Source organism: Alternaria atra (assembly GCF_907166805.1).
Source record: "Alternaria atra isolate CS162 genome assembly, contig: 42, whole genome shotgun sequence".
Lineage (NCBI taxonomy): Eukaryota > Fungi > Ascomycota > Dothideomycetes > Pleosporales > Pleosporaceae > Alternaria > Alternaria atra.
This window is the reverse complement of record NW_025091342.1, coordinates 74,088-99,159: the sequence shown is the minus strand read 5'-3', so window position 1 is coordinate 99,159 and position 25,072 is coordinate 74,088. Positions and strand designations below refer to the sequence as shown.

Sequence of the window (25,072 nt, the reverse complement as noted above, 5' to 3'; positions counted from 1 at the left end):
AGAGTTTAGATGCCAGTGGATCTGCTGGTCTCTATAAGTACATCACGCATGTTGCGCCTCCGTTGGGGACGGTGCCCCTGACTGTCCATTGTGTCATTGTGCTTGCATGAGCGCTCCTTTGCACCTGTTAACCGTAAGACTGGAAATTACAGGCATCGAACGTGCAAAGAAACATGAATAAGTGGGCTGAATATGGCTAGTGTGTGGATCCAACAGTCTGGTGTGCAGAAGTGGCTTGATGCTCCGGTTGTACAGGCGGGGAGAAGAGCCCACAGGTCACGCAAAGTCAACAGATTGCACCAGTGGATGTCTCTCAAAGAGGCCAATCTGGTTACGATCGGCTCAGCGAGGCTTCCGGTAGCGCCACGGCTGCTGGGGTGCACCATGGCAGGTGACATAACGCAACGAGGCGCCAAGTTACAGTCTCGTTCCTGACTCAGCCAGAGTGTGCCGCGCTTTAATTTGCTCTGGTTAGGCAAGGGTCGACACAAGAGGAAGGCTCACCGTGGCCCCGCCGGAACGACGCAAGAGCAGCATGGTCGCTGATCGAGACAGTGGATCCTGTGGAACTTTCCACCCGGTGAATGCCCACAAGCTCCCAAGATGAAAGACCCAGCGCTCATTGACAATGATGACGCTCGATGAGGGTAACACGTTACGTCGCAATCAGTGGACTGGCATAGGAGTGCGCACATATGGACCTGGACATAACTGTCCATGTGCGTCGGCCCTGCCGAAAGACGTCGTTCAGTAAATGCGCAGCTACGCATCCCACGGCCACTTAGGATATTTTCAGATAGGGCATGACGCTAGGGGTTCGACACCACGCCGCTAGGAGCCTCACTGCATGGTTATGAGAGCCCCGGTCGATAGAGATGGACTAGGAAAGGCACAAGACTAGCGTGAAAGAGGGGCAAGAACGGTAGGAAGCGTTGAGTGCGACGATCAATGCACAGGCACCAGCTCGACGAATCGAAACACTCCTCACACCGCCCATTATCTACAAGCTGTGACCACCATCTCATATGCAGGTCCGCAACAATCTTCCTGCTCGCTAGCACAGGTCATCGTGCTGTAGTGATTCAGCGGCGGCTCGGCTACTAGCGTATATGCGGTATCCAAGCAGATCCATGTACATCGTGGCGCTGGCCTAAGGTTCACTAGCCCTGTTTCGGCCTTGCGTTAGTATGAAAAGCCGCCATGGCGAGACAACCATACGGTCAGCTGAGAGATCAGCAATGTACTGCGTCCAGTGTGATTGGGTCACCCAATGATTTGTGGGCAAGGCTGCTACTTTCCCACTCAGCCCGTTGTGGACGGTTGACACGTGCGAGAATGCTCCGCCGCAAGTTGACAGCCAAGCCGTTTACGGTAGGTTTCCCCTCAACATTTGGGGGCGAGATGCGCTACCACTCTCCAAGTTCTGAAGGCATTGTCTACTTACCCTGTTGCATCTGGAGTTGTAAGCTCCTCCCATATACGCATGATAGTGGTATGAGGATGAGAAATTATCATGCACAAACAGTGGATAGTTTATGCCAAGACGCTTCGTGATAGCGTTTCTGCCACAAGACAGCCGGGTATGAGAAGATCAACATCGAGCTTCGGCAACGTGAGCTCATCTACTGACCGCGGTCTTCGCTTGTCAGGCGCAGGAACTAGAGCGGAGAACGGAGAGCCAAAGCAGCGGCTGTTTAGGGTAGCGCCTCCAGGCTAAACCTCGAGGACGGGCTGCAAGCCCACATTACCAAACTTTCCGTGCCGTGTCATTTCTTGATATATACCCACAATGCAGATGTATATGCCCGCCAGTCTTTCTCCCTTGTATTGTGCCTAACACGCTTAGTCGTTCCCACACTCGCACGGATGAACCACCCTCACCACCCTCACCACCATCAGGAATCTTTTGAGTATTACCATTCTGGATGGGATGGACATAACGGATACAATCCGCACCATCAGTCTCCTGTGCAAGACTACAATGGCTTCAACAGTTTTGCGCCGCTCCTAATGGAACCTATCTACGGGACTGGCATGCATCCACCACACCAAACGCACCCGACACCGAGGACTACACACCCACAGCTGCAGCCTCTGATCATGCCACAGATGCCGCAATGGCCGAGCATGCTGACCAGCCAATCGACCTATCGAGCTTCACTGTTTCCTTCAGCCCCACCACCGATAACGCCGGCATCAGCGACTCTAGTCTCAGCGAGCTCAACTCACTCCCCTAATTCGTCGAAACCACGGAAAACCCTCACCAACTCGGAACGCAGACGCATGTGCCAATACCACGAAGAGAACCCTACAGTCAACCAAACGGAAATTGGAGGTATGCCAGCATGATGCACCTATCCATACGGAACGTTCACTGACACTACTCCAGCCATGTTCGGCGTAGAGCGAAGGTACCACTGCGCATGCTGTATGTCTCTTTCTGTGCTGACTATCTAGTAGCACCGTTTCCAAGGTATTGCGCCAGAAGGAGAAGTACTTGTACCAGGACGACGGCAGCCGATCACCCATAAAAAGGTCGAAAGGCAAGTTTCCTGATATCAAACGTACGTTGTCAAACTGGGCAAGAAATCACCAGAGACAGGGACTGCCACTGTCAGATGCCATTATCCGAGAGAAGGCACGCTTCTTTGCCCAGACCGTTGGCAACTCGAAGACTCATCCCCAAGTAAACAGCTCGTGCTGGCTAGAAATGTTCAAGCAAAAGAACCATCTCATGGGAGCAAGGGCAAGAAAGGGCTCGATAGCGGAAGAGTCGGAGGGGGCTACCAACCCGCCATCGAACGTGCACACGCCAGGAGCCATCTCGGATCCCTCGCCTGGCCGGGTATCGCCTGCAACCACGACCATGAAAGCGAAGAAAAGTCAGGAAAACCCCAAAACAGAAAGCCCAGACACGTACGAGTCCTCGAACCATCGTCGGCTATCCCATTCGCAAAGCAGCACTTCTTTGTCGAGCGTGTTCACCGATACAGCCATGAGCCCTACATCGCTTTCGTCGCCTTTCCTCACGCCCGATTTAGCATGCGGACCAAGCCCGTTCATAGGAAACCGCCAGCCGGTGAGTGGACAGCCAGGCAGCAACAACTTCCAGCGGCCGCGAAGTCAGACCTTCCCTATGCTTGAGGGTGTCGAGCAGTATATGTCGCAACCAGGCTCATCTGATGCGCTGACTCCAAAGTACGTCAGTAGCGGTGCACTCAGTTCCCCTACGACCGAGATGCCTGGCACGCTGCCAGCCATTAATGAGGAAATGCCACTCTCCTCAACTCAAGACCCCAAATCGATGCAACCCCCTCCTCTACCGAGTTCCAGCCAGATTGGTGGCAAGGGGTCATCCGCCGTTTCCTCACCCATCGCACCATCCCAAGAAGAAGCTGCACGCGCATTAGAGCTCGTTTCGAATTTCCTTCAGTCACAAAACGCCGGTTTTGTTGTGGAGCCGCACGAGTATGTTACCATCGGCAAGCTGATGGAGAAGCTACGAATCAAGCGCAGATCTGAGTGTCTTTCTTCCGCCATGCGACGTGTGTCAGAGCCCACTCTCACTATGACTAAGCTCGAGAGTGTTGATGCAGTCCATTAGCGAATTGGATACGTCACTCGATCCATCGTTTGTCCTATGGCGCCTGTCGCAGCACGTACACACTTGCGATCTCTCACTTGTGTGGAACGGTCTCCAAAAGATCCACGATTGGCTACATCCTCGCGTCTGCATCTCTACCATCGCTTTCGGATCCTTAATCATCGATTTTATCCGGTCCAGGCGCCGGCACAAGATCAGACTGTTTATCGCAAGGAGCCAATGAAAATGGCAGGGTCATATGCACATGAGCCAATTGATTCATGTGGCAGTACGGATACATTCTCTGAGAACACGCCGGGTTCTCGAACATGGCTAAAGAAGAAGGTGTTTGTCGAGAATTAGAAGAAGAGAAATTGGCATGAGGCGGCTGTGATGAGAAGGGGGACGATGGTTTTGGACGTATCCAAAGAAAGCACGTTCAGTTCTGAACCGGGGGACCATAGTTCATCTATTTAGGACAGCACTATGGGAAAGGAATGGTTGCGGCCTTGAGGACCTGGTGGTATGGGAGATGAGGCAACTAGATTGACTCCTGTCGTTCATCAGCATAGTTCTCTGTATGCTGTAGCGTAGGAATACTTCCCATACACGGAACAAACCTTTACCTGTCTCATCGTCCCGAATCGACTTGCTTGGCTCTCTAGTGGAATCATTGGACTGTATACCCAAGTACGTGGTGGCAGACTAGTTTTGTAAATCATCATAAGCGATTTGTCCTTCTCTTGCATCCCTTCAGCCTCGGTACTACGGAACCTCACTATCATTTACCGCCCATTCAAGCCAACTACCTGATTTCAACTCAACGACGGCTGTAGTGCACATGACCCATTCCGATGTCACAAATATGAGAAGCGGCGCCGGTACTGATACCATGTCTCTTGATGCTCTGTCTCTACTGTCCCCACATTGATGTGGGGACGGGATTTTCCTTGGGTAATATCTTGAGACCATGTGCCATTGCGTCGATCTCCAAGCATTCACTCCAAAGTCGTTGCCCTCAAGACACGAGAATCGTATGCTGGAGTGGTTTCTGGATAGTATCACAATTAATCTTAATTTCATATATAGAGGCTTTGAAGTATATCTCAAATGAAAATCTGTTCTGCATTCGTTCTAGAAGGATTCCCTGCCAGGGAATCCTTTCAATGTAGTACCACAGCTGTTGTTTTCTCACTCTCACTCTATATTACTACCTCCCTGGGTGCGCTAAGGAGGTGTCTGGAGTAGCGGTCTTATCGCTTCGAAGCCAATGTTGCCCATCATGTTCAATACTGTTGGTCTGGTTATACCACTGGTAGCAATGGGCGTTCGTGTGACCTTTTTCATATATCGATTGGGGCTGACTGCCACTGGTCGTGCATTTTTGGCACCCACCTGGTGGCTGAGCTGGGAGAAGTGGTGCTGGTCTGACAACCTTGACAATTCTCGGTGAAGGAGGGAGGAGGAAGGAGCGGGAGGAACAATCCCATGATGGCACTCTTGACGTCTTCACCTCGTCCCTTGAGTAGCTCTCCCGCACCATCCTCCTCGAGTCCTTCCAGAGCATTGACACCGGTTTGGAAAACATAGCGGTTGACAGCTTGGACAAATCTATCTTGAAGCTTCTTCAGCTGTTGCTCCTTCTCGGCCCACTCCCAGGTGCTGGCGGATACATCAACAGAGTAGATGTCCTTGTGGTACTTGATAAGCGCTTCGATGGTCTTGGATGTAAGCTTGAATGCAACCTCATGTTGTGAAACCATGTCGACGTATACAACGTAGGCCTCGATGTGAATTAGCTGGTAGTTGAAGAGCGCTTCTACTAGTGGGTTGGAGTCCTTGCGCAGTTCCGAATCCGGGGCCTTTGGTACCATGATGGAGCAAAGCGACCACATAGCGCTGGATTTCGAAAGGATTTCTGTGAGAAATCCCGTGTGTTGTTGTACGTTGTTCAACGAACGCCTGACCGTTCTTACTCTCTTCAGCGTTTGTGTTAACCATGGCTCGACCTGGGAGGCTAGTACGACTTTGACGTTTGATCTGGGCGCAAAGGCCGCAGCCGAAGCGGGCAGTAACGAGATCGGCATTGTGTGCGGATGGTATTTGCGAGACGATGAGCTATTAGAGGGGACGGCTTACCAAGGATTTAAAGAAAAGAACAACACAGCTTGTCTCGACGCTCATGGCTCCTTTGAGCCGGACTCATGGGAAAGAGACGACCCTAGGGACCGGGCGGCTCCCGTGTCACAGTCGATGTGCACCCCTTACAGATGCGCGCGGTTCGCCCCACTTGATCTCATCGCATTGGCCGTTATGCAAGGGTCCGTACGTCTTAGGCTTCTGCTCTTCACTGCCGTACGGCGCAGGGGGGTTCTTGGACGTTGATATGTTGTACAATCAAGCTTTAGCAACATGTCAACACTGCCTTCTCTTACCAACGCCGTATAGACACTTTGTTGACAGGGCACATACACTCTGACCGCAATAGAGCAATTGCTCCATGCCTAAAACCTGCCTCGGCCCGGTACGGTGTAGAAAATGGATAAGCGCGCAAGACGTGCGTCGCTAGTTTGCTAGCGTATCTTAGCAAGCCTAAGGGGCCGCCCAGCACGTCGTCAAAGCCCTCATTAGAGTATGATGTACTTGACGCCCATTTTCGCATAATCTGGACTACGTGCGAAAGAGCCACAATTGAGTCTCAAGAGTGAGGATGAGGCGACTACGAAGCAAAAGAAGGTGCTGGTCTTTGTATATTTTCTAAGAAGAGCACGTTCAAATCGAATTGGCCACGCCGCGGGTCACGTCTTCAAGACGGCGCCATGGAAAGCCATCAGTTGAGGCTTGAGAAGCTGGTGGTATGTACGATGTAGCAGTTAGATGGACTCCTGTCGTTCATTGACACATTGGTATGTACGTTGTAGCGCAGTGATAGATAGCTGTACTTTTGGCAACAACCTCATACATAGAACGAACTCTCCCCTGCCTCACCATCTCGAATCATGACATTTGGTGCGTATACGCGGGACCACAGATCCTCTTGCTGGCAGTACCGCATCACGACCCACCTGCGCCAGAAAACAGCATCTCAATGCACTTCGTCAGCAGATTGCCTGCCTCATGCAACAACTCCCACCTCGTCTTTTTGAACATATCTCTCATGATGATCAATAATCCCAAGCAAGCATTGCAATTCAGAGTTCCGCTCAAGTCTTCAGGTGACCTTACACCGCCAACGCGATTGAGATACAGTACCATATCCTTGACCTTGTCCTCATAACTTAGGAGTTGGTACCGCTCCTTGACAGGCCCTTCCAGCGCAAAGCCGTACGACCAGACAATCAGTGTGGCAAAGTACAGCGACCGTGGTCGATATAGAAGGTGGTCGTCGCGCGTGGAGTAGGAGAGAACGGCGCTGGATGGGGTATTTGGGTTCGGACTGTGATCTCCTGCAAGCAGAACAGTGCGAAGAAAGCGGAGGGCGTGGAAGGTGGCCCGCCGGGCTCGGACAGTGGGAGCCCACGCTTCCATGCGGCGTTGCGCGCCGTGGTAGTCTTGCAGGAATACTGATCTCCCAAGTAGTTTGGGAGCACCCGCATAAATCTGGCAATCGACAATATCGACGTGCATGGCCATATGCGCCAGGTGGTAGAGGTCAGTCCGGGATTCGAAGACGTTGTCGTCATCAATACCATGAGAGTACTCGTATGGATTCGAAGCAGGGCAGTCTTCCGATCGGTTCAGTGCGCTGTCGAAGTCCTGCTTCCAGAAGTCAAAGCCAAGGATTAAGGGTCCTCGCCACTCATCCTGTCCACCAAGTACTGTTGTTGCACCGAGCGAGCTGATTTGCAAATCCCGCTGGTTCATGTGCCACGACACGCTCAGCAAACCTGCCATAAGTATCGTGCGTCCGAAAGAATTGGTCCGTACCGTTTGTCCGTTCAATGTCTTCTTAAGACCGTCAAGGAAGGATATCGGTTTAATGCCATCCGACGTCAGGAACTGCTGAACCCGACCTACTTCAGAACTACTCATTGCAGACCAGAGAGCTTCGTCACATGGCAGTGGAAGACGCATCTCGTGAGCAACCATGACAGCGCTGTGGCCAAACATGGTAGCGTGCAGTGGTGTATTCGGTCTTGAAGAACCCCTGTCAATATTGATTCTTCCCTATGGAGTTCTTCAACATTGAGAAAATATTGAGGATATTGAGGATATTGAGGATATTGAGGATATTGAGGATATTGAGGATATTGAGGATATTGAGGATATTGAGGATATTGAGGATATTGAGGATATTGAGAATATTGAGAATATTGACAGGGGTTCTTCAATACCGAATACACCACTGCTGCTAAGGGTGGTGGTGGAGCCAGGAGGCTGGAAGTTTGGCGGAGGCATTCGGTTGCCAGGGCCAGTGTTGGAGGCTCCAGAGGACGGAGACTGCATGCCACACGGCCCTTGGGTCTTGATGCCGTGTGGTTTTGAAGGCGGTGCATTCTTTCCACCCAGTGCAACTGTCCCGATGAGGTCCAGATCATGCATGTTGAAAGTATACTTGCGCAGTAGTTGCGAGCCGCGTGCCATGTGCCTCTCCTTGTGGCGGGCGCATAGGTCTTGTCAGACGAAGGGGCGGTGGCAATCGGGAAAGTCGCAATGGTAGACTTGCTTACGGTTGTCTATACAATGTCAGCCTTGTCATTCCAGCGCTAGCGAGGCATACTGAGAATGGTGCACTCACGGTTCAATTGATGGCGGCACAAATGCTCTACGCGAGAGTAGCTCTTTTCACAGCCCTAGTGTTGGCACTCAAACTTCTTTTTAAGGCCCTTTGTCATGTTGACGGTCCCGGATCCTGCCGCTGTTAGGCGATGCGGGAGTGGAAGGCTCACTCGCAGCACCGACAGTTGAATTTTATCGTCTCCAAAATCCGTCTGGGACTTTCTCAGATCTGACGCGCTTGTAGACAGAACATGCGCCGTTATCGTTGGCGAGGGTTCGAGTCCAATGTCGTGTGTCTTTAGTTTGCTGAGAAGTAGAGTTTGTATGACCTGATAGCGAGAGAACTCTGCATGGCCTTCGGATGATGTTTTTATAGTCTTGAGAAGTTGTTTACCGGGTTTTAACGAACCAGCGTGGGGCGGCAGCAAAGTGAAGTGAGTCTTTCAGTCGAAACGAGCAGCGGGTAGGTCAACACAACCAATGATTCCCCGACAGTTCCGCGATATCTTTAGTGCTTCACATTGAAGCAGTGGTGGACTTGGGAGGCTGTTGCGATGGCCTACATGTACAGCGGCAGAGATCGTTCACAGTCCGACATATTCGTCCGCTGCGTCTCGGTAGGCTCTTAAGCGCTAAAGAAGTCCGACTGTGATATTGGCAAAACACCTGGCGCGGGGTGCTGCTTTCCGCGTCCGTAGTCGATCTTTGGAGATGCACCTAAAGATGAAGATGCTTGTGTGCCTGGTACCATATGAGCAGCCAAGGTCAGGACTTCTGCAAGCCAATCACGCTAGCGCGTGGCGTTGGTCGACATAGAGACGTTCCCGCGCTGCATAAGCCTGAGCTTACTTTCCAGAGCACGCAGGCTATGGTGGAGATGTGCCAGAACGTAAAAGGCTTAGAGGTCTGGAGGCGATATCGAGCCCTTGCACGGCGCATGAACGCGATGCAAGCCTCCTGTCGCCACGGTCTGTCTCTCCTGGCCTGCCCCACAGATTGCTGCCCTTCCAGGCTGACTGGGCCGCTAGTGCTCAAGAAGTTGCTGCAGCCGCAAGCCCCGTCTTGACATACGGGGTCGAGTTGCACAATTCATTCTTTTGATGCTGCAAGGCATACAAGATCAGGCCTAAATTGACTGCGTGGATGAGGACAGGCGCCCCCCTCGTCTCACCTGTTATGCCCAGATGGAGTTGGAGCCATTTCCCGGCAGCAACCAGCGTTTCGCGTCTAGCTTGCCCGATAACTCTCGTATGGTTTGGCTGTGATCTATGACGAAGATTGGACATTGCCAATACTTATAACTGTGGTACCCCTACTGGGAGACGTAGAACTTCAACAAGTCATTGTCAAACCGCCCTTAAACCCTTCATCGATTATCTTCCTGCACCTATCGTTGCTCACGATGTTTTATTCTGGGTGTATCAAGCTGAAAGTACGTGACATTGTCCATCCTACGTGTTGATCTAACAGGCACATAGCGCCAGAGTGCTGCATCAGATACACAAGAAACAGCAGACGAGGATAGTTGCCTTGGAGGGTTTTGGAAACTCGTCGGTTGGACGACTTCCAGTAATACCACATCTAAGACAAGATCAGACCAGCTGGAGGGGTGGAGCTCGCAGACGGATGGTTGGGAACACGATGTACCCGCTTTGAATCCGCATGATTCACGTGCCACAGAGAAGCCGAAGGTGCTTAATATCCTTGAGATCATTGGTAAAAATATCAAAGCATTGGTTGAATATGAAGTGCCGGGATGGACAGAGACATTTGAATATGACGTGCCGGGACGGACCAAGACATTTGAATATAAAGTGCCGGGATGGACCAAGAGAACACCGCAAGTATTTACGTTAAGAGAGTTTTGCGAACTGCGCAATGGTCCAGACCTACTAGCTAAAATGAAGCAGAGCACTTCGTTGCAATAAAAAAGTTTCCATCCAGATTACCATATCGAGAAGCCTACAGTTCCAACCGACTCTTTGTTAAGAATCCCAATGACTTTAAGGTGATCTCTTTCTTACTTTGGTGAGAACATAGCACATGGCAGAATACTTAACTTCGATTGACGCTTTACCGAGAGAGCTCAATAGAGACGGAAACTATCCTCGTCTGTTCGCATTTCCTCGACAGTCGTGTGCTTTGCCGCCACTGATCTGTGTAAGTAGTTGCATGCGAAGACTGTCGACCGCTGCACCCAGCTGCATATCCGGTGTGGCTCTCGATGTCTCCAGAGCTTTTATTCATTACTTTCTCCGACAATCACTCGCAAACTCTCTTCCGTTGGCAAGATGTCAAGGTAATTGCCGCGAGTCAAGATGCGGCCCAACAAGTCTGTTTTCAAGTTATATCACATAGGCTATCTTCTCCCGTTTTTTTGTCGTGCCTCCTCGTTAGACCACAAGCGTAATACAACCGCAAGAGAAGTAACTAGCACAGCTGAAGCTGAAGGGTATTTCATCTGTTAGAATAGGGTATCAGACTCTCACACTTGATCCCGTACAAAGCTTATGTGTCCTTGAATGAACACAAACTCATGTCAAGACCCCTATCTGATGGGAGACCCATAGAGAGTCATTCTCGAGATTCAGAGATAACGTATATATTCTTTCATCGCAATTTAAATTGCAGTGGAAATACAAGTGCAAAAGGTGCCTTTTACCAGAGTCGATGGTACTAGCTCCTTCCTTGCCATTCAAACCTGCTGTTCAGAGGTTTCCACCTTGCCCGAAATCCATAATTCTGTCATCTTACGGTCGATTTTAGAACCCCCACTCAAGCTCCACCGTTGGGTTTTCCTACTGTCGGAACTTACAGTGCTGCTCGATGACGAGTAAGCCAAATTCGCTTCGAGCTGTGTTGACTAGTTAGTTACGTCTCAACACAGACCTGTAGAGTGACATACAGAAGGTTGCGACCCGTTTGAAATACCCCGGCAAATTCGATACACCTCCATGAACGGAAAGAACCTGAAGCTTAAAAGTGACATCGCGAACAAGATCCACTGTTTGCTAATCAGTGAAATGAACCATCAGAAAGCGAGAACAAAATACCACTGGTAGATCTTCGTACACCCGTTTGTGACGAAAGAAGAAGCCAATAAGCACGAGAAAAGCAACGGCTTCCAGAATGGCCACAAAACAGCAGATGATACGGCTTCGTTGGGTATCACTAGCGCTTTTGTTTCCGGGCCAAATTTGCCTCAATAGCAGTAGTACCTGGATCACACATATGATCAGGCCAAGAAGTATAGCTGGCAGATGAATATACCATTCGTTATGGCCCGTGTAATCCAGGCGCTCAAGAGTTGGAGGCAGAAATGACAGTAATGGATTTAGGAAGCTGCAGATGCATACTCCGTAAAACAGCCAGGGTTGTCCACTAAGTAGAATCAGCGAGGTATACACACACTGCGAAGTGTTAGCATCGTATACAAACAGAGGGTTAAAGAAGAAAACGCTTGCCTCTGCGAATACAAGAGAAACACACGCACTTCTCTCGGCAGCTCCCATCCATGTCTGCAATCCTGTTCCTGTAGATAGACCCAGAGCGGCGATTGATAGGAGAAGGGCTATGACCCCGCTCGCGACAAGTCCACCACGAGCCCACCTATAAGCTTTATCGCTCAAACCGAAACCAAGCGTACTGGGAGCACGAGGAGGATGTATGCTTAGTTTCCAATGTGCAATCGGAGTGACGGTCAATCCAACGACAACGGATGGTAGTAGAATTTGATGATAAGACAGCATTTGCACGGCTGGAGCTTTGATGTTCGGATGATGCGAGACGAGAAGGCGATGCAAAGAAGGCAAACGAAAGGTGCTGAGCCTCACATTCTGTGCAGCAAGGTACGATCATTAAAAACCGTGCTGCAAGAAGGATTCGAAGGAGGGTGTGAAGACCGGGAACCCTGCTCATCCACCAGACCATCTCCAAGCACATCCGTACCCGTTGCATAGTCTCGCTTCGAGCGGAAATATGGCACCGGGAGTCGAACGACTTCTAGTTGAACAGCCTTTAATCCCTACTAGGCAGCATCAGCCGTCTGAGACACTGCCCGAACTCCTGGTTCGGAAGTGGCTGAATCGACAATCGATAAATGACGATGTGGAGAGCGCATGTGCTTCCCCGGCCCGCTTGTGTCGGTTTCGTGCCGTACAGCCACACTGGAGATGTGCACATCTTAATGTTTACAGCACGGGGTACAGAGGCCACTTGCGACTTCGTCATATAATGCAGTTTTGATTACGCAGACTCAAGGTCTATGCAGATCGGCTTTAGATTTGCGCATCCCTCAATAAGTCCAGTCTTTGTACGAATGACCGTCGAGCTCTCTATACTGGCGCAGCGTTCATGAGGGTGATTTGCGCTGCGACCTGCCTCTCGTGCAAGTGGTCTGGAACGAGATGAGACGTCGAGGTAAAGTTCTCGCTTACGGCCTGTCAGCGAACGCCAGGTACATGGATTGTGCACGGCCACTAGCGGCATGAGCGGGATGTCAGGTGTCGGAAAGGCCCCCACAAGCGCTCGTTCGCTCGACAGGCCTACCAGGTTTGACGCACGGATGGTGGGAAAGACCGCCTAATCGGCTCACGTTGAATACGTGTCTACGGTCGCTACTAGCTTCATTATTCACAGCCACTGCACTATGTTCAGACCCCATGCTTCACGAGTGACAGCCAGACTTTTATTAGGATCAGCGGAAGGAGACCTCGGCTGTCGTTCGCATCGCAAGATTGTTTTCTCACTTTAAAAAAGCGAATAAGAATGTCGGCGATGCTAGAGAGGACAAATATAACATAACTCGGGAGAAGTACAGCAGGTCGTAGTCGATTAGAGGCTTAGTCACGTTTGGTGTTGTGCGTGTTGAACACGAACAGCGAGCGCCTACTAGCTATTCCCGGCTAGCTCAAACAATTATCAAACAGTCACATGTTGATAGTGGCGTCGATCGCGCCTATAGCCGCATTCCACGTATCCCCGTTTTCCACGCACCGTCGCCTTGCACCCATCGCCGCATTCCACGCACCGTCGCCTTGCACGCACCACCGCCTTGCACCCATCGCCGCTTTCCACGCACCACCGCCTTCTACACACTGTCGCCTTCCACGCACCACCGCCTTCTACACACCACCGCCTTCTACACACCGTCGCCTTCTACGCACCACCGCCTTGCACCCATCGTCGCCTTCTACGCACCACCGCCTTGCACGCACCACCGCCTTGCACCCATCGCCGCTTTCCACGCACCACCGCCTTCTACACACCGTCGCCTTGCACGCACCACCGCCTTGCACCCATCGTCGCCTTCTACGCACCACCGCCTTGCACCCATCGTCGCCTTCTACGCACCACCGCCTTGCACCCATCGTCGCCTTCTACGCACCACCGCCTTGCACCCATCGTCGCCTTCTACGCACCACCGCCTTGCACCCATCGTCGCCTTCTACGCACCACCGCCTTGCACCCATCGTCGCCTTCTACGCACCACCGCCTTGCACCCATCGTCGCCTTCTACGCACCACCGCCTTGCACCCATCGCCGCTTTCCACGCACCACCGCCTTGCACCCATCGCCGCTTTCCACGCACCACCGCCTTCTACACACCGTCGCCTTCCACGCACCACCGCCTTGCACCCATCGCCGCTCCTCCCTCATTAATACACCTTCCAGTAGGCAATGACTACCGAAGCGCTACCTGTTGCAGATCTCAGTACATTTGGAAGCCCGAAAACTATACTCGATTTGCTAAATTCCGCAAATGAGAATCCCCAGTTAGGCGCCCAGGTAGACTTTCTTGTAACATGTTGGAAGTTAGCCAAGGCCGTCAAGCTGGCACCAAAGATCAAATCCTCATTAGGGTCGCTTCTGGAAGAGAATAAGAAAAACGGCGTTCGTTTTGACGATGACCAGCCCTGGGATGCTAAAGTGAATCGCTTAAAGCAGCGAATTCAGGACAATAAGACGTCCAAAGCAGCACCTATGTTGAAGTCCTTTATCGAGACAGCTGACATTGTCGGGTGGGCGTATGGCGAGGAGCAAAAGCAGCGTTTTACAAAACTGTCAGAGCCTGTCAACTCGTGCAACTCTACACTGTCTTTTCTGAGAGTGATAGTGGCCTTCTCCAAAGGTGAGCATGACAATACGGAGCAAACTTCCTCGCTTGAACAGCCCACGCAACATCCAAATGCAGTCCCTTCGGGTTCCAAACGTGCTTTTGAGCACTCCATAGAGCCACGTCCCAAGAAACAGCGCCTTGAAGGAACCGATGACTTCGCCAAGCCCTTGTGGGACGACAGTATGCGCCAGGGCCGTTGTACTGTTGGCAGCAGCCCTCTGCTTCGAGAAGAGGCATACGTTCCCAGCGAGACATTGCTTTCGAATCAAGAGCCCTTACATAGCGAGTTATCAAAGTTGCAATACTACGGGGAGGAGGAGATTCCCGGCACAGGCGATATACGCGTCGTATATCGTTGGAGCGGCCGAGCAGCTTTGCTTACTCTCGTAGATGGCTGTCACATCGGGGATGATAAAACATGGTACCGGGAAAACATCGCATTGGACTTGCTGCCGTTCAATTTCTTAGCAGAGATTATCAAGCAGTCCGACAGGTGGAAGAAGGAGAATGTGAAAAGCTCGGAGAAGACAAAGTGTCTGCAAATCTGCATGTATCAGAAACCTCTAAACGCCTACTGCTTCCTTGACTGCGTTGTCCCAAGCGCGTTGGTGTCTCAGTGTCGGGGCATATATGATATGGATCCCACCCCTATATAGGCTAGCATGATGTATATATAGATAGTCGTCTTGTCCACTACCAGGCTCTGAAGCTGTTCATGTATCGTACTAGCAATACTATTTGATTTCATGATGCCGCATCTGATAATCATTTAAACCTATTGTCTTGTAGGCGCGACACAAAGCGACTAGAGAATGAGCCATCTACGGCAGAGAAGAGAACTTGTTATTTGAACTAGAGCGATACCTTAATGATACAGCGAAACGAGCTCGGTTATTATTCTTTCATATCCTTAATAGTAAAGCTGATGCCTATAATGCTCTGATCCTTCTTTATAGACACATCTGTATCCTGAGGAATAAGTTGGCCTTGTGGGTCATAGGCTAAGCCTTGAACTCGAACGACAGTATCCTTCGGAGCTATCCAAGTTTTTTTCGTCGGAGGTTCCTCCATGCTTCCAAGCGGCGAACAACAACTGGCGTCGAAGTTTAGATCGCTGGTTTAAGACGTTGTGATCCAGGCGAAAGTTGCGTCTTCTACACTATAGTAAGCGACCAAAGCAACAATGGTGTGAGGGATTGGTACCAGAAGGAGGGAACAAAAGCCAGTGTTCGAATGTGGTCTTATTCTAGTAATAGAGCGCGAGCCTGCGAGTGTTCGCTATACAGAAGTACAATCGGCCTGCTGAAGATATCTCGGCTCGTAGCGGAAAGCGACCGTCTTCTAAGGTCTTAAGGAGTGGCCGGACTTTGAAGTCTAAGCACAGCCTGGTAGCGGTCAACACAGTCACACAGCGCAGGGGCTTTACTTATAACTAACTCTCTATTGATGTGCAGGCGTTGTGTGGAGGACTCTTCGGTGGCGCTTTCTGTACAACCCTAGGCTGAAATCGGTATCAGGTGAGGTGGTGAGCTAGCCTGCAGCAGACGAAGAGTACATTATTCGTGGCGCAACCTACTCAGTGCATAAGTAAATGCTGTTGCGATGAAGACTAGAGATACCTAGTAGTCGGTGCTGTCAAGAGGACGAGAGGTGCTGATGGCGGGGCACTTGAACTAGATGCCTCGCCAAAGTTTTCTAGCGATGGTGGGGTCTCCTGACCCGCAACCACCAACTACCAATTACGAAACAAATTTCCACTTCGCTCTGTTGATTAAAGGGATGTTTGCGTTGGGCCGCTACGCATCTCGCGCGCGGCGGGGACCACGAAATAGGGCAAGGCTATGGGGCGCGGCAGACAAAGGCTACTACACTGGCCTATTGAAGTGCGCGCAGAATCCTGGCCTTACTATACCATACTGAACACCAGCAGTGCTAGTCATCGGCTTCTCCATATCGCGAGCGCAGGTCAGGCCATACGTAAGAGCGCACGCAGAAGGGAGGCATGCGCGGAAGCTCGTGCCCCGCACTAGGCCAGCCTCGGCAGTCCAATCAGGGTGGAGCACGTTCACTACCGCCGCTGGCAGCGCTGGCTACGTCGCGCGTCCACGATCGCTCTCCCGGGACGATCCGCAGATAGCAGTAAGCCTGTTTGAAGGCGGTCGGTTGAGGTAACGCGAAGGTTGAAGCGTTGCTGGAGACCGTATAGAGTCGGTGACCTTCGCGAAGGGCGGGACCCGCCGCTAGCAAACCACCATTAGCCGAGTGCGCTGGGCAGGCTGTGCAGAACGTGTGACTCACCAGGCAGGTAGGCAGGCAGGCAGGCAGGCAGGCAGACAAGCAGTCTCAGTGGCGAGGCATTTGAGGCAGTCAAGATAGAGGTACCAGAGGTCGCAGCCGTTCAAGGAGCGGACGGACGTATTATAAGCTCGTGGAAGCGGACTGCAGCGATCGTCTCCGCTTGTATGTACCTGCAGGTGCGCAGCACGTTGTCACCAACGGAGGCGCTGCTAGCTCGGACTCCGCAAGATGGTACCCAGCTCGATCACACGCATCGTCTCACATCCCAGCAGAGCGTAGGCGCTGCCGTCTGGACATGATAGAGCCCACCGATGCCACCCCAGTTGGTTCTAGTCCCATGTTGCAGGTGACGCTACTATTCTTACGCAACTATGCCTGCCACGGTGTACTCATGGAATCCGGTTTCCAGCTTTGTATTAAAGCGGACAGTACACTCGGACTGTCAGGGCGGCCAAGGCAGGGTGAGAGATTGCTCGGTTTCCTCTGGCTCGCGCTTCATGCTCTTGCTGCTTCCGGTTACGCTGTGCTGCGACATTCTGTCAGGACTCTCCATGCTCTGGCTCCGTGAATCGTATTCCGATTGTGACGGGCCTGCAGCGACTTCTTCCTGTCTTGTCTGGTGGTAAACCTCCGTGTAGTTGGAACCCTCGTCTTCTCGCTTGATGATCGACTGCATCCCTGGTACAGGTGCTGTCCTTGCTCCGCTGATCAAGTCTTCTTCTGACTGTGGTTGAACCAGAGGAAGAGGTTGGCCTAGCTGAGGGGGAACGCTCGACCAAGATCGAGGGTCTGGGCGCCTGCGACTGAATGAGCTATTCCTCCTTCTTCGTCCGCCGGCACTGGAGCCACTGTCGGTCCGCTGGTGACCATAGCCATGCATCGGGGGCCCTTCAGGCATTGGCAGAGGCATCTGGTGCAGCTGCGGCGGCATCGGCGGCGGGTTTGGCATCAGCTGAGGGGCATTTGCAGGCATGAAGCCATACAGGGCAGAGGCAGGTATCACAGGCACTTGCGATCGCGAACTCATGCCTGTATCGGTTGCAGAAGGGTGAAGCTGGAATACTGGCGCATTCGCACGCGCGCTCATCTCCTGCTCTCCGAGCTGCCAATGCATCGACTCGGCGGACCGCCAGGGAATGCCCATCGCTGTAGCAACCTTTTGCCACATTTGGTCCTTGAAACTAAAGCAAGGGTCAGTATTGTTTTTGAGTATACGCGTAGAGACGCGTCACATGCGAGAGCGGCAGATGGTGCTGGGGTACATTTGAAGCCAAAAATATGGGATCAAACGAAGGAAAGGATGATCAAAATGAATCAGTCTAGGCGTCTGGAGTGATCGAGTGGTACGTACCGCGCATAGAGTCTTGCAAGTCTGTTTTTCTTCTCCTCGTCCCAGATGGCTCGCTTCTCGAGGTAGTTCTGGTACCGTAATCGGCAGGAAATGGAGCTTCTTCCAGGTAATCGTTTCGCAATGTCATCCCATTTCATTCCCTGGCCTCGCAGGTCGATGGTCAGATTGTCCTCCTCTGGTGTCCATTTGGACTGTTTCTTGGCGGGGCTTCCGTCGGGTAGCGGGGTTTGAGAAGCTTGTCGTTTTACTGTTGAAGGGGGAGAGTGATCGGTACTATATGCATGATGTGGTGGTGAAGGTTCATGTGGGCCGGAGTAGAGTGGGCGAAAGTGCGGGAGTGGGGTAGGCTCAGCATGTCGATGAAGTCCTGAGATGGCGGGTAGAACAGGTCCTCCTAGCATGGGACCGGGTCCTTGGGGAGCTGATGTCGATGCCTGGGTATAAGCGGATATTGGTGCATAGTGTGGGGGAGGTGGGTATGCTTGTGTTCCAGAAGCGTAGGCAGGCAACGATATTTGCGAGGGACATGAGGAAGGTGCAGTCGTGTCTCTTCCTGTCGCTCCTATCGAGTGGGATGCATTGGATATAGAGCTTTTCTTGCTCGCAGGTGACTCTGAGCCCCGAGCCTGAGGTTCGAGGAGGAGGTTGATATCCAGGATGAAGGTGAAGGACTGGATTCAATCCAGTCCACGAGATGATGCAGGGTTCCCAATCTCGGATTGGCGCCAAGATTGGAAGTTCTCGAAGGGAGAACGGAACTGTCGCCGGTACAAAGGACGGCTTTCCGCTGAACGGCTAGGTGAGCTTTCTTGCCAAAGAATGGTGTTCAATGGCAAACGAGCTGAGTAGCCGTTGGCATCGGCTTGAAAGCTTCCTGTACTTGTTCCATCGCTTCCACATGCCAAACTGTGCCGTCGCTCGGTTGGCAGGGACTCCACTCGAATCCCTCTCGTTCGTCCAGACGCACTGCTGGTTCGTGGGCGCTTACGCGCACGAGTCACACAACGCCGACCTGCTGGGACAATGCACAATGCACGATGACTCTCGACTCTTGCAGCTACGATACAATGACGGTCCCATGCGTTCGTGTACTATCGTCACTACCGGATCCCGGTAGCCTTTGCAGAACGACAGCCGTTCAGGGTTTGCTGCTTTGGGCGATGCTGTTACAACGGACGATACATTGAACGGTGACCTGCGCCTGTTCACGGAGCAACGCTAGGGAACGACAGCCACCTGCTGACTAGTATAGCTTGCATGAACGGACGGCGCAAGGAAGCTGCACTTGCACTATAATAGAAACGCCACGTAACCAAACAGGAGGCATCCTGCAGCGATCGAAAGCGTAGGTCGTGACTAACAGCCTGGGCGGCCGATATCGAGGCGGCAGACCAAATACGCCCCGCTCTGCGTCTCATCCCTCGTCGCGCCTGACCGCTCGCTCCCTTGATTATACGCCAATTGCTATGCAAGTTTGGAGCTACTACACCTAACCCACTCCGCTGTACGCCATCTGCAAGGTCCACCCCACGACAGACCATACAGTGGGCAACCATCTCACCCAACGTACATCGATTCCAGAAGATGGAGGGTGAGAGACGGCGGGAATGACTGTCTGGCGCATCTTTCTTTTGCTGCTGTTTCGTTGTGGAGGCTGCACTGAGAGTGCATGTAGTTGGCTTGTCTCGTCACGCAAGACACGAACCACCACTCGGTGATTGTGCGTAGTGGGAGGTTTGAACGCTTTCCGAACGCTCCCACAGATGTTAGATGCGTTCTTTCCAACCTGGCTCTCTGTATAAGATCCGGAGTTGCAAGAGCCGAAGACCAGGGGTCCGGGAGAGGTGGGTGCCAAAAGCGCGCCTTCCATGTCGACTTGGGTGGCTATCACCTTCCCTAGAAGTGCCATCCGTGCATACACTGTCTTCTCTTGGTATCCCGCATCTACTTCCCCATATACCGTCATCGGGGTTATTTCCCCGGCACGTTCTCTGAGACCATGTCTGTTATATGACCTTCCTCTCGGAGCCGATCTGAGAACGGCCAAAACTGTCGTATTCATCTATAACCAGTCTTTACCGTATTTCCTTTCGCTTTCTACCTTCTGTAGTGTCTCCTCTAGCTCCTTGCCTGGCTGGTCTTCCACGATAGACTCCCAGCATCACCGTCACATACGTATACTCCACGGCCAACCGAACACAACGTCCCAAATGCCTCTCCGCACAGAACGGCCCATAGTGCGTGTCGAGCACAGCTCTATGCGTACCATCGAAACCCGCAGCACGGAGAACCTGTTTGGCCTCTGGTCTGGTGAGTGACATGCAGGAGCCGTGGCTCTGCTATACGCACGATCTATCATATGTGATAGCGTCTAAACTGCACAACAATCGCTAACTCGACCTCACAGTCTTCGCACAATGCTCGCCCGCCATTGAAGATGGCAAGCGCTACGAGAACATGGCATGGCGGTTGTGGTCCCGCGAGACCTTATGCTGCCAGCCAGACCCCCTGGCCGCTCCCCAGTGGGCCTTCCAGCGACAACTATCGACCAGCGCCGCGGACATGCCTGAGCTGTCTACCAGCGTCGCCTCCGACGACTCCAATCTGGAAAGCGCTATCACCACGACTTCCCGGACTGATCTCTCCGCCGACCGCCCCGACCTGCGCCGCCACGACTCTACTACCAGTCAGGCCCGCGGCGAGCACATGACGCCCATTGGTCTCAAGAAGGTCGTCAACTCGATACAAGAGAAGAAGTTCATCGAGCCACTGTCGCCGCTCCCAGCACAACTCGCCCCACCTGTAGTCGAGCAGAAGCCCGTCCAGGACAACATCACACTATCCTCCACCGCCCACCCCATCCCCGACGCCTCCACCTCTACAGTAGCCACCTCAGTGGACTGCGGCATCATAAGCCCTGCAGTCGGCTCAGAAGCCAGCACATCTACCGACGTGAGTGAGCACAGCGTCGTCCGCGGTTTCGAGCCTGGCCACATCTCCACCTCACTACCGTCCAGCACCAACCTGGACCCTACTCCCATCCTCAAGAAGACCTCCAGCTTCATTACCAAGTCTCTTCCCGCCAAGGCCGACGCCAGCAAGAAGAAGCAGCCCATGTTCACTCTCGGTGGATCCTCAGAAGAAGAGAACGGCAGCTCATTCGAGGCCTACTCGCTACAACGCAGCTCTCTCTCACAACAACTGCGCAACGCTGCTCCCATGCGAAAGACTACCTCATTCAAGAATGAGGTTAGCACCCGCACTTTCCACGACGTCTCCGCGAGCAGTGAGGCTGCCATTGAGAGCGACAGAGAAGAGGACGATGTCGGCGAGAGCGCCATCGAAGAGGAAGACACCGATGAGGAGTGGGAAGACGACGACAACGAGGAGAGCGGTCCCCCAAGCGTTGCTGAGCACCGTCCTCAGTTCCCGCGTGTCGACTCACAGGCCAACCTCACCTCCCGCCGCTCTCTACTCACAGCTGCCCTCCACCAAGGTGACCACGCATCGGCTCTACAAAATGCCGCATCGCGATCATCACCTGCCATTCGAAGATCACGCACCCATACTCCCAACGGCCCTTCCGCTGGCAGTTCTCCTCACGACGACAGTGGTTTGATGATGCGCGAGCAAGCCTCTCGTCCAAAGCCCATCATCATGACTACCTCCAACGTCCACCCACCCGCCATGTCCCCCAAGACCACTAGACGCAACATACTTACCAGCGAGTTGACTGGAAGCTTGAGGCAGAACCTGCTGTGGGAGAAGCAGCAAAAGAACGCCACCACCAACGCGGTAGCAAAGCGCCAACAGAGCGCAATCAACCTACCAGCACTACGCCGGGCCATGACCACCGGCGATGTCAAGGGCCTCAACACCAACGAGCAACAAGCTCAAATCAGATCCATCACTTTCCGGGACGACAACAAGCCCGACAGCTCGTACAACCAGTTCTTCGACAGCGGAGACGCCCAAGAATACCACCGCTCCGGATGGTAACGGACGGTCGTTTTTCGCATTCTTCAATGCAGCGGCGTCTATGGTCGGCATCGAACAACGGCGTTTTATTTTTCAGCGCTTTAACAGCCTTGGTCTTACTTTGCTGCAGTGATCGGTAGTAATGGGTCCTGCTGTACTGCAAAATCTTTGGTACTATGACAATATTGAGTATGTTCAACGAGAGAGAGGACGTCGCTGTATGTTACATAGTAGTCATATGGAACAAGGGTATAGGGCTTTGAAGTACTCATGGATGCTCGTCTTGAGGCCTTTCACCTCAACTATATCTTCTACCAATCGATATTACTTGGGAAACATGTAACCGTATCAATAGTACCATAGCCTTGCACTTCATCCAGACCTCATCGCCTATGATATTCGAGCAGACATCACGCGAAAGAACTCTCGTGGTGGCCAGAGCCGATGGTCTCGCACAGGTGTAACCGGAACCTCTGAAAGCTTACATCCAGAACACTTCCTCTAGGGCTAGGTAGTGACACTTGAATGGTAAGCTCATATTGTCGCACCTGCAGCAAGAGTTTCTCCCCAGAAAACAATCCGAGCAAACGGTAGCCAAGCTTGTCTTGTACCTGCGTCTCCACATTCTTACTCTACTTATTCAAACACTGATTCATTGGTGCTGGTATTGAGCAGGCCACGGATGCCATCCAACTCCACCAACTATCTTTCTCACTAGGAGTCAGAAGACTAGCCCACCGTACCATCACAGCTTGTATTGCGGCTCTATAGAGAGCCCTACTTGTAGTAGCTGTGTTGTTTTCGTAGCGCCCAACTAGAACCTATCCTGTGCAAGCGCACCATAACCGAGAGGTTGTGAGGGGCTCTCCGTTCCGAATGTCGCCTATGGCGTTTGTACGCTCGGGATCTCCCTCACCCTTCCACTCGCAATCTCTGCTTAACCTCGCACTCATGAAAGGATCCGTAGTCAAGAGCTTTCTAGCATAATAGTGAGGGTAGCCGTCAAGTGGTTCTTCACGCTGCTAATACTGCATGCAGAAACGCCCATGATATCGTCCTGCCCTTGGTCTCCGTGCCGCCATTATCCAATCATTGATGTGAAATATTTCGCATAGTGCGGTACATTTTCTATTGGATGCGCTGCATTGCAGCTTAGCAGCGCCGGTGACGCCACTCACCTGTGACGGGATGTGAGACGTCATCTCTGCACGTTCAAACCAGCCACACGATGTGCAAATCTCGCTATCCCCTCACAGGTGCAAACGGTTAATTTCTGTTTTTTTTTCGCGGTGTACGCGGCCCCCAATTGCATAGCGTAGCGTCATCGAGCACTGGTTCTAGCTACCCGCCGATCAGCCACGTGTGCTGGATGCCCAGGAAATGACCTATTGTGCGAGAGCTACTCTGAAGCCACTATGCGATGCTTCCATCTCAGTCTGGGTGAGACGGTAGCGCCATCCGAATCGCTCATGCCTGCGCTCAGCCAGTATCGACATGGGAGGCCCTCGCTACGCCTGTCGGTGCTTTCCTACTCAACACATTGCTTATTCGACATATGTCCATGGGCCTAGATGTGTCTTCCGAGTCTCACAGAAGGATGATGATGCACTGATCAGGTTACACAACAATAGTTGCAAGTGCATGTGTCAACGGTTCGCTGAAATCTCTCGTTTGCGACAGAATAATCCTCGGCATTCGCTTCGTCTACATGGGAACGTTCTCCTCTTTCCACGTCACGAGCTTGGCCCATGCACCTGCAATTATGCAATCGTTCCCGCGACTGGAGATCTTTCATGGGCAACATAGTACCAGAGCCAGCGGGTAAAGCAACCACAACCGCTCTCGAAGCGTGTCCTGGGCCAGACGACCCAAGTGACAAGGGCAGGGCGCTCGGCGATGGATGAATGGGTTGCGAGAGCCCGCGTAAACCGCTGTTTCCTGCTTCTTTGTGTGGCTTGCGGAGATCACCGTCAATCCTGCCTTCGGTTTGGGAGTTGACGTGAGGCCAGACTGAGTCAGCGACGCTGCAGTCTAATCTACCTGCATCTGCGAGATTTTGATCTGCCCTTTGTTCGGGCGAGCGTTGAATAGACGCGACTTCAAGACGCTAGTGGAGTTGCCAATCGAAGCGTGTCGCTCTTTGTCAATGCGGGCGTCCGCAGCGGACTACGAATCGGTTTCGCGCAACCGTTCGGTATACTCAATTATGAGACGCTCAAATACACGAACTGTGTATTGCAGGGCAAGCGCGAGCCAGCCTAGCATTCTGAAAATTCATGCATTTCTGTTTTCAAGTCCAGGGTGTTCTAACCTTCATCAGCATTGTCAAGTCTGAGCCAGCGTCTCGTTCAGCCCAACTGGCGAGTAGAACGCCGCGCTAGCTCGCACCAAAATGAGGGACGTAGAAGCAATCATGTACAGAACGCCACGATGTCACAGAGCACAAGTATCAACGTATATCATTTGTTATGGTATGCACAGTCTATACGGCTCAAGGCATATCGTAACGTGCTACGCCATCAGACCGCTGCAGCACAAGACATCCCTTCACCCCTCCCGTCCCAGGACTATCGACGTTACAAGTACGATACCGGTACCTGTTGCTACCATACACTCCACTTTTCTCTAAGCTGTGATCTCGGCGTGTGGGTGTTGGGATTCAGGGTTCCCTGCCCGAGGCATATCGGTCGGGATGCTGACTAGCGGCTCCGTGGGTGGATGAGTATCTCAGAGCACTTGCTAGAACGAGGGTACTATCGCCGTCGGCGGCATTCCGTAACGCATGCAGGCCTGTTACGACCTGGTCTACCAAGCGCTGTTTGTGACGACTTCTCTTCGGCACTGCCCCGGAGGAGTAGAACCTTCCACCATCTCGGCTAAGTCCACTATGACCTTCCAGCAGTGTCCCTCCACCTTCAAGCTCTGTGAACACGATTGTTGGCTGGCGACGGGAATCGTACGGCTGACGAGCGGCACCCGTCTATGCGAGCGCGAGGCGGGAGGCTCCATGCCAATGTTATCCATC

The 25,072-nt window shown here is 52.4% G+C and overlaps 7 protein-coding genes across 7 annotated transcripts; 3 read left to right on the top strand and 4 right to left on the bottom strand.

Moving 5' to 3' along the window:
• Positions 1 to 2,010: 2,010 nt before the first annotated feature.
• Positions 2,011 to 3,604, top strand: ALTATR162_LOCUS12132 (uncharacterized protein; the record flags this gene model as incomplete). Its single annotated transcript, XM_043319778.1, has 3 exons — positions 2,011 to 2,335; positions 2,390 to 2,411; positions 2,461 to 3,604. The coding sequence occupies 3 exons, from the start codon at positions 2,011 to 2,013 to the stop codon at positions 3,602 to 3,604; spliced, it is 1,491 nt and encodes a 496-aa protein (XP_043175713.1).
• A 1,322-nt stretch (positions 3,605 to 4,926) lies between these two features.
• ALTATR162_LOCUS12131 (uncharacterized protein) lies at positions 4,927 to 5,478 on the bottom strand (the record flags this gene model as incomplete). The annotated part of the gene is made up of 1 exon (XM_043319777.1): positions 4,927 to 5,478. One exon carries the CDS (start codon positions 5,476 to 5,478, stop codon positions 4,927 to 4,929), a length of 552 nt encoding a protein of 183 aa, XP_043175712.1.
• Positions 5,479 to 6,637: 1,159 nt separating this feature from the next.
• Positions 6,638 to 7,693, bottom strand: ALTATR162_LOCUS12130 (uncharacterized protein; the record flags this gene model as incomplete). The annotated part of the gene is made up of 1 exon (XM_043319776.1): positions 6,638 to 7,693. The coding sequence occupies one exon, from the start codon at positions 7,691 to 7,693 to the stop codon at positions 6,638 to 6,640; it is 1,056 nt and encodes a 351-aa protein (XP_043175711.1).
• A 3,304-nt stretch (positions 7,694 to 10,997) lies between these two features.
• On the bottom strand, positions 10,998 to 11,818 carry ALTATR162_LOCUS12129 (uncharacterized protein; the record flags this gene model as incomplete). The annotated part of the gene is made up of 4 exons (XM_043319775.1): positions 10,998 to 11,156; positions 11,208 to 11,306; positions 11,359 to 11,712; positions 11,792 to 11,818. The coding sequence occupies 4 exons, from the start codon at positions 11,816 to 11,818 to the stop codon at positions 10,998 to 11,000; spliced, it is 639 nt and encodes a 212-aa protein (XP_043175710.1).
• A 2,163-nt stretch (positions 11,819 to 13,981) lies between these two features.
• On the top strand, positions 13,982 to 15,076 carry ALTATR162_LOCUS12128 (uncharacterized protein; the record flags this gene model as incomplete). Its single annotated transcript, XM_043319774.1, has 1 exon — positions 13,982 to 15,076. One exon carries the CDS (start codon positions 13,982 to 13,984, stop codon positions 15,074 to 15,076), a length of 1,095 nt encoding a protein of 364 aa, XP_043175709.1.
• A 2,084-nt stretch (positions 15,077 to 17,160) lies between these two features.
• On the bottom strand, positions 17,161 to 18,470 carry ALTATR162_LOCUS12127 (uncharacterized protein; the record flags this gene model as incomplete). Its single annotated transcript, XM_043319773.1, has 2 exons — positions 17,161 to 17,899; positions 18,070 to 18,470. The coding sequence occupies 2 exons, from the start codon at positions 18,468 to 18,470 to the stop codon at positions 17,161 to 17,163; spliced, it is 1,140 nt and encodes a 379-aa protein (XP_043175708.1).
• Positions 18,471 to 20,279: 1,809 nt separating this feature from the next.
• On the top strand, positions 20,280 to 22,068 carry ALTATR162_LOCUS12126 (uncharacterized protein; the record flags this gene model as incomplete). The annotated part of the gene is made up of 2 exons (XM_043319772.1): positions 20,280 to 20,379; positions 20,477 to 22,068. 2 exons carry the CDS (start codon positions 20,280 to 20,282, stop codon positions 22,066 to 22,068), a joined length of 1,692 nt encoding a protein of 563 aa, XP_043175707.1.
• Positions 22,069 to 25,072: the final 3,004 nt, after the last annotated feature.